Source organism: Stenella coeruleoalba (assembly GCF_951394435.1).
Source record: "Stenella coeruleoalba genome assembly, chromosome: 15".
NCBI lineage: Eukaryota > Metazoa > Chordata > Mammalia > Artiodactyla > Delphinidae > Stenella > Stenella coeruleoalba.
The window spans coordinates 42,672,728-42,688,570 of NC_137161.1; the positions used below are offsets into that span (position 1 = coordinate 42,672,728).

At 41.6% G+C, this 15,843-nt stretch overlaps 1 protein-coding gene across 4 annotated transcripts in view; it reads right to left on the minus strand.

Moving 5' to 3' along the window:
* Window positions 1-15,843, minus strand: part of LOC307198911 (kinesin-like protein KIF16B) — a 280,798-nt gene that overhangs the window by 22,879 nt on the left and 242,076 nt on the right. Inside the window, exon 26 of one of the 4 annotated variants that reach the window (XM_079946237.1) lies at window positions 12,438-12,863. The exons of the other annotated variants lie outside the window; for them this stretch is intronic. Within the exon in view, the coding sequence (XP_079802363.1) occupies window positions 12,789-12,863 (75 nt within the window). The 3' untranslated portion in view covers window positions 12,438-12,788. Of the gene's footprint in view, window positions 1-12,437; window positions 12,864-15,843 lie in introns of those variants that run through there. 4 annotated transcript variants of the gene reach the window in all.

Here is a 15,843-nt window from a genome sequence, read left to right on the forward strand (position 1 = left end):
TCCATCCATCCATCCATCCATCCATCTTCCCTCCTTTGTTTAGCAAAGCAATTAAGGGACAATAGAAAAATAAGAGGATGGAGGGAGGACAGAAGTGAAAGAAAAATGAAGACAGAAAAGGAAGAAATGAAGGAGATTATAAATGCATGATGACTGCATTTATAAAAAATTTATAGGATTCTTAAATAAACTTTTTCAAGAGCAGTTACAGGCTGACAGAAAAATGGAGAGGAAGGTAGAGATTTCTCATATCCACCCTTATCCTCACATACACACAATCACTATTAAATTCCCACACCAGAAGGTTCCATTTGTTATAATCAGTAACGTACACAGACATCATTATCACCCAAAGTTCGCAGTTCACATTAGGGTTCACTCTTGTTCATTCTATGGGCTTTGACAAATGTGTAATGACATGCACCCACCATGACAATATCATACAGAGCAGTTTCATTGTCCTAAAAATCCTCTGTGCTCCACCTACTCATTCCTCCCCACCACTAACCCCTGATCCTTTGACTGTGTCCATAGTTTTGGCTTTTCCGGAATGTCACACAGTTGGAATCATACAGTAATGTAGTCTTTTCAGATTGGCTTTCTTCACTGAGTTTTATGTATTTAAGTTTCCTCCATTTCTTTTCATGTCTTGATAGCTCATTTCTTTTTAATGTTGAGTACTATTTCACTGTCTGGATGTACCACAGTTTATTTATCTAGTCACCTACTGAAGGACATCTTGATTGCTCCCAAGTTTTAGCAATTATGGATAAAGCTGCTATAAACATTCATGTGTAGGTTTTTGTGTGAACATATGTTTTCAACTCACTCGAGTAAATAGCAAGGAGTACAACTGCCAAATTGTATGGTAAGAGTGTGTTCAGTTTTACAAGAAACTTCCAAACTGTCTTCAAAAGTGGCTGCATCATTATGCATTCCCACACCAACGAAGGAGAGTCCCCATTGCGCCACATCCTCACTGGCACCTGACGTCCATGGTGTTCTGGATTTGGGCCATTCTAACAGGTGTACAGAGATATCTCATTGTTATTTTAATCTGCAATTCCCAATTGACGTATGATGTTGATTAACATCCTCTTATATGGTTATTTGCCATGGGTATATTTTCTTTGGGGAAATGTCTGTTCAGGTCTTCTATTTTTTTTCATTGGGTTTTTCATTTTCTTACTGTTGAGTTTTAAAAGTTCAAAGTACGTTTTGGATAAGAGTCCTTTATCAGATGTGTCTTTTGCAGATTTTTTTTCCCAGTATGAGGCTGGTATTCTCATTCTCTTGGCATTGTCTTTTGTAGAGCAGAAATTTTCAATTTTAATAAAGTCCAGCTTATCAACTATTTCTTTCATGGATCATGGATTTCTTGTTGTATCTAAAAAGTAATCACCATACCCAAGGTCATCTGGGTTTTCTCCTATGTCACCTTCTAGGAGTTTTAGAGTTCTGCATTTTACATTTAGGTCTATGATCCATTTTCAGTTACTTTTTTGTGAAGGGTATGAGGTCTATGTCACGAATCTTTTGTTTTGCATGTGGATGTCCAGTTGTTCCTGAATCATTTGTTGAAAAGACTATTTCTGTTCCACTGTATGCCTTTGCTCCTCTGCCTAAGATCAGTTGACTATACTTACATGGGTCTATTTCTGTACTCCCTATTCTGTTCCATTAATATATTGATCTATTCTGTTGCCCATAACATACTGTCTGGATTACTGTGGCTTTATGGTTTTTTTTTTAAATTTTTTAATTTTTATTTATTTTTTTATACAGCAGGTACTTATTAGTCATCAATTTTATACACATCAGTGTATACATGTCAATCCCAATCGTCCAATTCAGCACGCCACCATCCCCACCCCCACGCGGCTTTCACCCCCTTGGTGTCCATACGTTTGTTCTCTACATCTGTGTCTCAATTTCTGCCCTGCAAACCAGTTCATCTGTACCATTTTTCTAGGTTCCACATGTATGTGTTAACACACGATATTTGGTTTTCTCTTTCTGACTTATGTCACTCTGTATGACAGTCTCTAGATCCATCCACATCTCTCCAAATGACACAATTTCATTCCTTTTCAGGGCTGAGTAATATTCCATTGTATATATGTACCACATCTTCTTTATCCATTCGTCTGTTGATGGGCATGCAGGTTGCTTCCATGACCTGGCTATTGTAAATACTGCTGCAATGAACATTGGGGTGCATGTGTCTTTTTGAATTGTGGTTTTCTCTGGGTATATGCCCAGTACTGGGATTGCTGGATCATATGGTAATTCAATTTTTAGTTTTCTAAGGAACCTCCATAATGTTCTCCATAGCGGCTGTATCAATTTACATTCCCACCAACAGTGCAAGAGGGTTCCGTTTTCTCCACACCCTCTCCAGCATTCGTTGTTTGTAGATATTCTGATGATGTCCATTCTAACTGGTGTGAGGTGATACCTCACTGTACTTTTGATTTGCATTTCTCTAATAATAAGTGATGTTGAGCAGCTTTTCATGTGCTTCTTGGCCATCTGTATGTCTCCTTTGGAGAAATGTCTATTTAGGTCTTCTGCCCATTTTTGGATTGGGTTGTTTGCTTTCTTAATATTGAGCTGCATGAGCTGTTTATATATTTTGGAGATTAATCCTTTGTCCGTTGATTCATTTGCAAATATTTTCTCCCATTCTGAGGGTTGTCTTTTCATCCTGTTTATGGTTTCCTTTGCTGTGCAAAAGCTTTGAAGTTACATTACGTCCCATTTGTTTATTTTTATTTTTATTTCCATTACTCTAGGAGATGGATCAAAAAAGATCTTGCTGTGATTTATGTCAAGGAGTGTTCTTCCTATGTTTTCCTCTAAGAGTTTTATAGTGTCCAGTCTTACATTTAAGTCTCTAATCCATTTTGAGTTTATTTTTGTGTATGGTTTTAGGAGTGTTCTAATTTCATTCTTTTACATGTAGCTGTCCAGTTTTCCCAGCACCACTTACTGAAGAGACTGTCTTTTCTCCATTGCATATCCCTGCCTCCTTTGTCATAGATTAGTTGACCATAGGTGTGTAGGTTTATCTCTGGGCTTTCTATCCTGTTCCATCGATCTATGTTTCTGTTTTTGTGTCAATACCATATTGTTGTGATTACTGTAGCTTTATAGTATAGTCGGAAGTCAGGGAGTCTGATTCCTCCAGCTCCGTTTTTTTCTCTCAAAACTGCTTTGGCTATTCACGGTGTTTTGTGTCTCCAAACAAATTTTAAGATTTTTTGTTCTAGTTCTGTAAAAAATGCCATAGGTAATTTGACAGGGATTGCATTGAATCTGTAGATTGCTTTGGGTAGTATAGTCATTTTCACAATATTGATGCTTCCAATCAAGAACATGGTATATCTCTCCATCTGCTGGTATCATCTTTAATTTCTTCCATCAGTGTCTTATCGTATTCTGCATACAGGTCTTCTGTCTCCCTACATAGGTTTATTCCTAGGTATTTTATTCTTTTTGTTGCAGTGGTACATGGTAGTGTTTCCTTAATCTCTCTTTCACATTTTTCATCATTAGTGTATAGGAATGCAAGAGATTTCTCTGCATTAATTTTGTATCCTGCAACTTTACCAAATTCATTGATTAGCTCTCATAGTTTTCTGGTGGCATCTTAGAATTCTCTATGTATAGTATCATGTCATCTGCAAACAGTGACAGTTTTACATCTTCTTTTCCAATTTGTATTCCTTTTATTTCTTTTCCTTCTCTGATTGCCGTGGCTACGACTTCCAAAACTATGTTGAAAAATAGTGGCAAGAGTGGGCATCCTTGTCCTGTTCCTAATCTTAGAGGAAATGCTTTCAGTTTTTCATTGTTGAGAATGATGTTTGCTGTGGCTTTGTTGTATATGGCCTTTATTATGTTGAGATAGGTTCCCTCTGTGCCCACTTTCTGGAGAGTTTGTATCATAAATGGGTGTTGAATTTTGTCAAAAGCTTTTTCTGCATCTATGGAGATGATCATATGGTTTTTATTCTTCAATTTAATATGGTGTACCACACTGATTGATATACGTATATTGAAGAATCCTTGCATCCCTGGGATAAATCCCACTTGATCATGGTTTTGATCCTTTTAACGTGTTGTTGGAATCTGTTTGCTAGTATTTTGTTGAGGATTTTTGCATCTGTATTCATCAGTGACATTGGTCTGTAATTCCTTTTTTTGTAGTATCTTTGTCTGGTTTTGGTATCAGGGTGATGGTGGCCTCACAGAATGAGTCTGGGAGTGTTCTTTCCTCCGCAATTTTTTGGAAGAGTTTCAGAAGGATGGGTGTAAGCTCTTCTCTAAATGTTTGGTAGAATGCACCTGTGAAGCCATCTGGTCCTGGACTTTTGTTTGTTGGAAGATTTTTAAGCACAGTTTCAATTTCACTACTTGTGATTTGTCTATTCATATTTTCTATTTCTTGCTGGTTCAGTCTTGGAAGGTTATACCCTTCTAAGAATTTGCCCATTTCTTCCAGGTTGTCCATTTTATTGGCATAGAGTTGCTTGTAGTAGTCTCTTAGGATGCTTTGTATTTTTGCGGTGTCTGTTGTAACTTCTCCTTTTTCATTTCTAATTTTATTGACTTGAGTCTTCTCCCTCTTTTTCTTGATGAGTCTGGCTAATGGTTTATCAATTTTGTTTATCTTCTCAAAGAACCAGCTTTTAGTTTTACTGATCTTTGCTACTGTTTTCTTTGTTTCTATTTCATTTATTTCTGCTCTGATCTTTATGATTTCTTTCCTTCTGCTAACTTTGGGTTTTGTTTGTTCTTCTTTCTCTAGTTCCTTTAGGTGTAAGGTTAGATTGTTTATTTGAGATTTTTCTTGTTTCTTGAGGTAGGCTTGTATAGCTATAAATTTCCCTCTTTGAACTGCTTTTGCTGCATCCCATAGGTTTTGGATCATCGTGTTTTCATTGTCATTTGTCTCTAGGTATTTTTTTGATTTCCTCTTTGATTTCTTCAGTGATCTCTTGGTTATTTAGTAACGTATTGTTTAGCCTCCAAGTGTTTGTGTTTTTTACATTTTTTTCCCTGTAATTCATTTCTAATCTTATAGCATTGCGGTCAGAAAAGATGCTTGATATGATTTCAAATTTCTTAAATTTACTGTGGCTTGATTTGTGACCCAAGATGTGATCTATCCTGGAGAATGTTCTGCGTGGACTTGAGAACAAAGTGTAATCTGCTGTCTCTGGATGGAATGTCCTATGAATAACAAATCTATCTGGTCTATTGTGTCATTTAAAGCCTCTGTTTCTTATTTATTTTCATTTTGGATGATCTGTCCATTGGTGTAAGTGAGGTGTTAAAGTCCCCCACTATTATTGTGTCACTGTCGATTCCCTCTTTTATAGCTGTTAGCATTTGCCTTATGTATTGAGGTGCTCCTATGTTGGGTGCACATATATTTATAATTGTTATATCTTCTTCTTGGATTGATCCCTTGATCATTATGTAGTGTCCTTCCTTGTCTCTTGTAACATTCCTTATTTAAAAGTCTAGTTTACCTGATATGAGCATTGTTACTCCAGCTTCCTTTTGATTTCCATTGGCATGGAATATCTTTTTCTATCCCCTCACTTTCAGTCTGTATGTGTTCCTAGGTCTGAAGTGGGTCTCTTGTAGACAGCACATATATGGGTCTTGTTTTTGTATCCATTCAGCGAGCCTGTGTCTTTTGGTTGGAGCATTTAATCCATTCACGTTTAAGGTAATTATCGATTTGTATGTTCCTATGACCATTTTCTTAATTGTTTTGGGTTTGTTTTTGTCGGTCCTTTTTTTCTCTTGTGTTTCCCACTTAGAGAAGTTCCTTTAGCATTTGTTGTAGAGCTGGTTTGGTGGTGCTGAATTCTCTTAGCTTTTGCTTGTCTGTAAAGCTTTAATAGATTTCTCCATCGAATCTGAATGAGATCCTTGCCGGGTAATCTTGGTTGTTGGTTTTTCCCTTTCATCACTTTAAGTATATCATGCCACTCCCTTCTGGCCTGTAGAGTTTCTGCTGAGAAATCAGCTGTTAACCTTATGGGAGTTCCCCTGTATGTTATTTGTCATTTTTCCCTAGCTGCTTTCAATAATTTTTCTTTGTCTTTAATTTTTGTCAGTTTGATTACTATGTGTCTCGGCATGTTTCTCCTTGGGTTTATCCTGCCTGGGAAGCTCTGCGCTTCCTGGACTTGGATGGCTATTTCCTTTCCCATGTTAGGGAAGTTTTCGACTATAATCTCTTCAAATATTTTCTCTGGTCCTTTCTCCCTCTCTTCTCCTTCTGGGACCCCTATAATGCGAATGTTGGTGCGTTTAATGTTGTCCCAGAGGTCTCCTAGGCTGTCTTCATTTCTTTTCATTCTTTTTTCTTTATTCTTTTCCACAGCAGTGAATTCCACCATTCTGTCTTTCAGGTCACTTCTCCGTTCTTCTGCCTCAGTTATTCTGCTATTGATTCCTTCTAGTGTAGTTTTCAGTTCAGTTATTGTATTGTTCATCTCTGTTTGTTTGTTCTTTAATTCTTCTAGGTCTATGTTAAACATTTCTTGCATCTTCTCCATCTTTGCCTCCATTGTTTTTCCGAGGTTCTGGATCATATTCACTATCATTAATCTGAATTCTTTTTCTGGAAGGTTGCCTATCTCCACTTCATTTAGTTCTTTTTCTGGGGTTTTATCTTGTTCCTTCATCTGGTACATAGCCCTCTGCCTTTTCATCTTGTCTATCTTTCTGTGAATGTGGTCTTTGTTCCACAGGCTTCAGGATTGTAGTTTTCTTGCTTCTGCTGTCTGCCCTCTGGTGGATGAGGCTATCTCAGGGGCTTGTGCAAGTTCCCTGATGGGAGGGACTGGTAGTGGGTAGAGCTGACTGTTGCTCTGGTGGGCAGAGCTCAGTAGAACTCTAATCCGCTTGACTGCTGATGGGTAGGGCTGTGTTCCCTCCCTGTTGGATGTTTGGCCTGAGACAACCCAACACTGGAGCCTACCTGGGCTCTTTGGTGGGGCTAATGGCAGACTCTGGGAGGGCTCACGCCAAGGAGTACTTCACAGAACTTCTTCTGCCAGTGTCCTTGTCCCTATGGTGAGCCACAGCCACCCCCCACATCTACAAGAGACCCCCCAACACTATCTGTAGGTCTGGTTCAGTCTCCCCTGGGGTCACTGCTCCTTCCCCTGGGTCCCGATGCACACACTACTTTGTGTGTGCCCTCCAAGAGTGGAGTCTCTGTTTCCCCCAGTCCTGTCAAAGTCCTGCAATCAAATCCCACTAGCCTTCAAAGTCTGATTCTCTAGAATTCCTCCTCCTGTTGCCGGACCCCCAGGTTGGGAACCTGACATGGGGCCGAGAACCTTCACTCCAGTGGGTGGACTTCTGTGGTATAAGTGTTCTCCAGTCTGTGAGTCACCCACCCAACACTTATGGGATTTGATTTTACTGTGATTGCGCCCCTCCTACTGTCTCATTGTGGCTTCTCCTTTTTCATTGGATGTGGGGTATCTTTTTTGGTGAGTTCCAGTGTCTTCCTGTTGATGATTGTCCAGCAGCTAGTTGTGATTCTGGTGTTCTCGCAAGAGGGAGTGAGAGCACGTCCTTCTACTCCGCCATCTTGGTTCCTAATCCTATGGTTAAATCTTGAAGCTGGGTACTGTTAGTCCACCCACTTTGTTTTTCGCCTTCAGTATGGCACTGGCTATTCTGGGTCTTTTGCCTCTCCATATAGGCTTTAGAATCAGTTTGTCCATGTCCACAAATAACTTGCTGGGGGACTGCACTGAATCTATAGACCAAGTTACAAGACCTGATATCTTGACAATATTGAAACTTCCTATCGATAAACATGAACTACGTCTACATTAGTTTAGTTTTTTGATTTCTTTCATCAAAGTTTTTATAGTTTTCTTCATATAGATCTTAAACATATTTTATTAAATGTTTACCTAAGTATCTAATTTGGGGAGTGCTAATGTACATTCTATTGTGTTTTAAATTTCAATCCCCCTTTTTCATTGCTGGTATATAGGAAAGTGATTGACTATGATATATTAACCTTGTATCCTGCAATCTTGCCATAATTTTTTCAGTTCCAGGAGACTTCCTGTCAATTATTTTAGATTTTCTACAGAGACAATCATGTCACCTGTGAATAAGAGTTTTATTTCCTCCTTCTCAATCAGAATAACCTTTTTTTTTTTTTTTCGGTACGTGGGCCTCTCACTGTTGTGGCCTCTCCCGTTGCGGAGCACAGGCTCCGGACGCGCAGGCTCAGAGGCCATGGCTCACGGTCCCAGCCGCTCTGCGGCATGTGGGATCTTCCCGGACCGGGGCACGAACCCGTGTCCCCTGCGCCAGCAGGCGGACTCTCAACCACTGCGCCACCAGGGAAGCCCAGAATAACCTTTATTTCCTTTTCTTATCTTAGTGCATTAATTAGAACTTTGTTTAATTTTAAAAGTATGCTGTAAGTCACCACACAGCGATTGGAATGTAGCAATTTTTAAAAGAAGAATGATCATTTCTAGTGTTTGCTATGAACCCAGAGCCTATCCAAGTATTTTACATGTATTATCTCATTTAACCTTCACAACAACTCTCTGAAGTGGGTACTATTATTATCCCCATTTTAAGGATGAGAAAAACTGATCCACAGAGAGGTTAAGAAACCTGTTTAAGGTTACCCAGTCAGTAAGTAGCAGAGCAAGGATCCACAACTAGGTCTGCTGGACTGTATAATGTATGTTTTTAACCATTATCCTGTATCAATTTGGGATGTATTACGGGCTAGGGCCTATGTCTTGTACAGGTGTTTCTTTTTTTTTTTTTTTTTTTTGTACAGGTGTTTCTTAAACACCACTCTCATTTGATCTGCTCAGCAACTCTGAAAGTTAGCTCTTCTTATCCCTGTTTCCCATTGAGACTGATGAAGCTCAGAATGGGTAAGTAACCAGCCCAGTGGCCTACTGCAAAGTGGCATTTAAACCCATTTATGCATGTGCTCTGGTTTTGAAAATGTTTTTTGTCAGAACAAATATGTGATATTTGCTATTCAGTGCAGCTTTAACTGATCATTCAACAAACACTTACTGAGGGCCTGTTAAGGGCCAGAAACTGTTCTAGGCACTGAGAAGACAGAAGTGAATAGGCAGCTGGAAATGCTGTCCTCACAGAACTTACCTTCTAGTAAAATATAAAGCATTTAAAAACAAACTGACAAACAAAAAAATCCCCCCAACCACTGCAAAGTGCTTGACCAAGAAGCCACAGAGGCATCTGGTGGGGAGTGAAGGGGCAGGGCTCTCTGAGGAGAGGACGTCTGAGCTGACGGAGGTGCTCCAGCCTCGGAGGTGCTTCTGCTGACTTAATCCCAAGTCAGTAACGACATGAAGACCCTGACTGCCTGCTTAGAGCTTTAGATTGGGAGCCCAGTGATGGGGAAGAGTTTTCCCACTTGCAGTGAGTTTTGAGTCCCTGAGTTGTTAGCCATCAGCCCACACAGGATGCCACGTGGGGAAGGAGAAAAACGGCAGGGTAAAACTGACAGTATGGCGGGCGCTTCCCTTGTCCCTCCAGCCTCCATCTGGGTTTGGAAGTTGATCCTCTCCTTGTAAACAGGTGTTTCAATTTTGGTTTCTTCTCAATTAAACTAAAGACTCTGCATGGAAACCAAAGTGGGATTTTCCCTCCAGATGGGGACTCACTCTTCTGATGTGACCATAAAGTGCCAACTTACACTGATATGGAAGGACTTCAGTTGTGTAAAATGGTTTCTTGATGGGCACTTTGCCTCTGGAGTTCATTCTTTCCCAGACTTCCTCCCCCTCACGGCACCGCTTACTCACAGTGTACACACTTCATCATGTAATTCTAACAATTCCATTACTCACAGTGTACACACTTCATCATGTAATTCTAACAACTCCATGGAGCAGATACGATTTCTGCCATTTAACAAGTAAGGAACTAAAGTTTAGGGAGGGAACTAAGGTCACAGGACACGGGAGTAGTCTCACAGAGCTGGGTTGCAAGTGCAGGTCTGACTCTAGAACCTTCTGCATTATTCCAATACCACATGGAGTTTCCCATCTCCTTCCCAAATCTTCACGCCAGATCACAGCAATTTTAGTCCCTCTGACTTCACGAAGCACCGCGATGAAACAGCCCCCAAAGTCCAGCTCAGTCTCCTCCCACACAGCGACAGCCACGCAACCCCCTTCAGAAATGCTCTGTGAGCAACAAATCACAGAAAACAGTCACTGCTAATACGAATGACCATACAACCAGAAAAGGTAAAATACATGAAAACATAAATGAGGAGGGAAACGGTTCTTCCCGTGAGGTATTTCTCATCCTCTGTCTACGTCTGGTAATGGTTCCGCCATTATCCGTTCTGTAAGATCAGCAGAGAGTAGATGGAAAGAATGTTCAGTTAAGCACAGAATTGCCAGATACCTTTCAGGTAGCCGAACGAGTGAGAAAATGCAAGGATTTTCACCTCCTGAAATTTACTGTGAAACTGAAAGGATTCAACCTATACAATGTCTAAACCAAAATGATTCTATTGTTGGAAATCAAAGGTTTGAAAGTAACATAAAACTGAAGTATCCACAGAAGCAGACACTGCTGTTAGTCAGAAAAGCTGGGCTGTGCAGGGAAATGGCCCCTGGTGCTGGGCAGGGGGACGTAGCACTACGGCAGCCGCCATAACACCCACGTTGTAAGGCAGGTAAGGCATGGGAACCACCAAGACTTTTATTTTGAAAACAACTCCTCATTTAGTTCACGTTAGAAAAGACGACACCTGTGAGCTCTGGGCATCTCTCTATTGTAAGAAAAAGTGATGAGACGCAGCTGAGGGCCGGACGGGTGCTCACAGCTAAGCTCGGTATTCTCCTGTCAAGGGCAGACAGCTCCAAAGGACACCAAGACCAGGCAAGGCTACTCTGTGACCACGAGCAAGACAGAAAGAAAAACAAAACCCAAAAAACACTCCACGATCATGTCTGAACACAAAAACATGAATACTGTACAAACCATGAAAATGATCAAATACCCCCCTCCTCTGGCTAACAGGATGACTGCTGTGTTTCTTATCAATCATAGTTTTAACCTCACTCTGTTCTTCTTGCCTTCCAGATAAGAATTATTAAGACACCCAATCAGAGAAATGGCCCAACATCCAATCCAGAGCAAAGTCCGCTTGCTTGCCCTCTGCCCCGAATCACCTAACCCAGGGCCAAGTCCTATCATAAGGTCTTGGTAACACCTTGCTGAGATGCCCCCTGCTTCCCATGGTATCTGTTCTTTCTCAGGGCAGGGAATTAATAAATCTAACATACTGTTAAAAAAGTAGGTGTATGTCTGGGGGTCACTGGCCGAAACGCACTATTTGTCAGGCAGAGGCTTGGGGTACATCAGGCGTGCTGGGGACGCCACAGTGGGCAGCCTCACTGTCAGCGACTCGGGAGACATGCAGAGAGAGCCGACCGGCTGTGAACAACAGCTATGTAAATGCAGAGGAACTGTGCTCGTTTCATAATGATCCTAGGCCTCTCATCTTTCTCACACCGGACAGTAGCTCAACTGTGATTCAATCATCAGAAAGCATTTCTACATTTCAGATGACAATTTTACAGGGTGAAAGAAAGGGTGGTGTTACACCATGAGATTCCTGGTATCTTCCAGGTATCACCATAAGAACAGTCACATCATCTTAGTGTCTTTGTCCTCAGAAATTGATTTTGCAAATAGATGTAACAAACTGGGGTGCTCACATTGCTACACTTCATGACTGCAGGTGGGGGGCATTCTTTTGTCCTCCCCTGGCTCTTAAAGCAGATTTGAAACGTGCTGGAAGGCGCCATCACTGTGGCCAACTGTCCTCGTCACCACCACCACTTTCATTCATCATGGTACCACCTAACATTTCGGAGTGCTTCCCTCTGTACCAGAGGCCGTGTGATGTCCATGATCTCATTTAACCCTCAGGTCAACTCCTGGAAGATGGTGGTATTATTTGTCTTCATTTGTCAGTGATAAAGGACACTGACAGTGACATTAACTCCAAAGGAACAAAGCCAGGATGCGAGACCAGGATGAAGCGCCCCAGGCCCATGCTCTAAGCTTCCACACTATCTTTATCCATCTTAATAATGCTCTAGCCAGTGACTTGAAAATGGGAAAGATGTGATCTTGGGCTGCTGCCTGCTCTAGTACGTTCAAGAAAACGTCCGAGAAACTTCTCAGGTTCTTACACCTAAAGGTAGTGGTTTTATTCTTGAAAGCTTTACTGTTTTATTAGAGGATTTCACTTGTTTTCATTAATTACAGTTACTCCTTGAAATGACAGACTACTGAGATGATTAGCAGAAATGTTTCCAAGTAGATGATAACATTCTCTGAAATTAGTGACCCAAAATGTACCTCTCATCAATCAACAAAAACAAAACAAAAAACTCATCTATTTGGGGCTAATATCGGCAGATTTTCTGAGAATTCAGTGAATAATACAGTGAATGTGAAGCACGTGTGAAATATCATGGGAGATGAAGAATTCAATTAGACGTTGATTCTGTTGCCTTCAAGTAACTGAAGAGTATAATAGGGGAGATCTGAGACATAAACATACCTTTTGATACAAGCAAGAAAGTACCAAAAGAAGTGGAGGTGAAATCTCATGGACATTCCAGAACAAAGTGTGCAGAAGACCCAGCTGTATCTCGAGCTCAGAGTGTGCTGAGGATTAAGAGAAGGAGGCTGCCCTGAAAGACACTCTAGTACAGACTGAGGCTTTGCCACTCACTGGCTACATGACCTTCTTTATCCTCCCCAAGACTTAACTTTCTCACCTGTAAAATGGAGATAATAATAGAAGTCACCTCAAAAGCTGGCTGGAGGAGTAAATGGCATGATATATCTAGCCTTTCACTCATGCCTGGCACTCAGTAGACACCCAGTAAATGTGAGACGGCAGTAGTACTATGTGAAAGCCTACGGAATTGCCAATATTCCACCATTTTTGACCTATGACAATGACAGGTTCAACCTGATGGTAATGGTATCTGGCTTCAAGTACAGTAACAAGCACCCTTCCGCTCCACGTAACTCATCAGACAGAGACTGATGTGATCATTTCCTGTTACCTCCACAGCCTTTTCTGCTGGGCTGCCGTCCGCGTTACAAGAAGGGCTTGGAGGAGCTGAGCACCGTGTCACACGGGGGGAGAGTCGCTATCAGAACCCTCTGGCTGCCCGAGAGCAGGGTCTGCCCACGATGTGCACATTTACACTGAACGGTTCCAGCGGGGCCAGGATGGCAGCAACAGGGGGTTCCGCCCACGTTAGAAACCTCCAGAGACTCTGGCTCTTGTGGAGCAAAAGTGCTTGGCGGCGTTTGGGCATGAGATGCAAAGCAGTAACAGGCCAGATTCTGGAAAACCCGGCTCCGGGTTATAAGCTACAGTGGTCCTGGTAACTCTTTGTGGGTGGAGCCTATACACGTTTATCAGTAAGAGTGAGTTCTGGAGGCCAAATGTACACTTCACCACTGAGCATCACCACGTCCTGACTCACTGCTGCCTTCTCCTGGTGCCACACACCCCAACCCCACACGGCTACCACCACACACACCACTAATATTCCTCTCTCTGCGGTGATAAAACTAATCTCTAGAACATCTCGTGACAGGCAGAAATTTCTGTTGTTACCCACCATTTTTAGAATAATTATTTTAACATTGTTCTAAATAGGATTTAACCTTATATAAGTTAGAAAGTAGGTATCTATGTCTTTCATGTGAAAACATTTGACACTTTTTGTTGATAAACTCAAACACAAGGTCCAAATCTTGCAGCTATTTTAAGAGCAAGGAAGATCAAAACGCAACTGGATGCTTGCTTAAAACACTGCTCTAGGCAGCTCGATCGGCGTGAGGAGGTTTGTAGAGCTGTGTTTCTGGATTTTAAAAATCAGCGGATAATTCCTTTGGCGCAAACACCATGTATATTGGTGTGTGCCGGTACAAATGTGTCGTACTGAAACCCACCTTTCTGTACATGCCTACGTATTCAACTATACCTCCAGGCAGAGTTTCATACAGCAATGTAAACATATGCTCTTTGAGGGCAAGAAGTGTCTCATTCACCTTGATGTTCTATATAACACCTAGCACTGTCCCCAGCATGTATAAGGAATTAAATAAATGTATATTGAATTAAATAGGAAGTTCAGGGACAATAAATGTTAATTTTCACATGAAAAAGCACTAAATCAGTGACTCTTGGTGTTAGCTTGAAAATAAAAATCCTAATAGTTGCAGGAAATCAACTCAAGAATGTCAGGTTAACTTTCCAGTAAAGTGAAGCTGAATTACACTCTCTCCTTGACAAGAACATAATATTCTAAGATTTAACAGTCAACATGAGACGAAATACACTTAATTTAAAATGTAAGCCCCTCTATTTCCACAAGCTGTGGGGAATCCATTCCTTATGGGTTAATGCCACAGGTAAACCACAGTTACGGGCAATGGGAGGGATGCTTGTATCCGCAGAGATGTTGACATAAAACTCTGTTTGTCAACAGCTGATGGCTCGGTAGGGCTAAGTGATTAAGCAGGAGATCCTGAAAAAGCAAACATGGGTTCCACCTGAAAGTACCAAGAATGAAAAGGTGCCCTGAGCTTTGCTCTGACTCTGGAAGCTGGAGTGGAAAGACAAGAGTCCCCAAGAGCAGGGCTCACAAACGCACAGCACACAAACGCCCAATCTGTGGGGCACGGCTGGCACCATGTGCATTTAATTGGAGCCTTGAGTAAGTAGGGATGACAACAGCTACTTCCTGTTAGTTTACAAACTTGTTTTTATACACTGTCGTTCTGCACGTTTCCATTAAAGACAAGTCTGGATTACTGACGCAGGTTAAGGGTTCCGGAAAGAAAACCATCACTAGTTCTACTGTGAGTTTTAAATTGTTTGTATGATACAATTAAACCTTTAAGAGAACTTGGTCAAGCAGGCTCACCACGATAACCTTTCCCTTGAATGTAAGCTCTTCAGTTGGGTATCAGGGTCATACCACCTCATAGGCTGATTTTTAGAGCCCTGCAATGACCCATCCAAACTTCAGTCGTAATAGTTCCAGCACCTTTTCAAAGGTGTAATTCTATAGTTTAACTCACAGTCCAGTAAGCATGGCCACACCCTGAAACTCTTGTTTCCTCAGATCACTTCTATACTGAGGATCTCAAGTCTCTAAAATGCCCCTCGTGGACCACAATCTCCTAGTCTTCAATTTCTCCACGGTCCCCACTCCCCCCTTTTGCTCTCACTGCAACCTCCAGCCTCTGGAGGTTTCCCTAAGGCTTGGTTCACTGGTATTCACTGGACTCCATGGGCAGCCATTTCAAACTGGCTGTCTCCAGGAATGAGAAAAATACCGCTGTTTTATGGAGACTTTCACAATTCAGAAAGGGCTGTCTCAGGCCTCCTCTTATTTGATTTCATTTGCAATACGTCTTCTTTTTCTTCCTCTTAAAAGAGTAGCAGAGGGGACTTTGCGAGGCCCCAGGAAGCTTGCTGACTGGAGTGAGCTATTTGTAATTTTATCCTGCCTGCCTCAGTGGCTCACAGCGGCAAGAGGGTAGCCCATGCCCGAGGGTTACCTGCGACCATGCCTCAGCACAGTCTGCCTCGGTAGCATCACATGCCAACCAAATAAGCAGCTCTAGCCTGCAAAGCAATACAAGCTCTACGGAGCAGTCAACAGTGCATGCCAGCAGGGAGGCAGTCAGAAAAACAACAGTTGTGTTGAACCAAAGCTCTCCACGGAG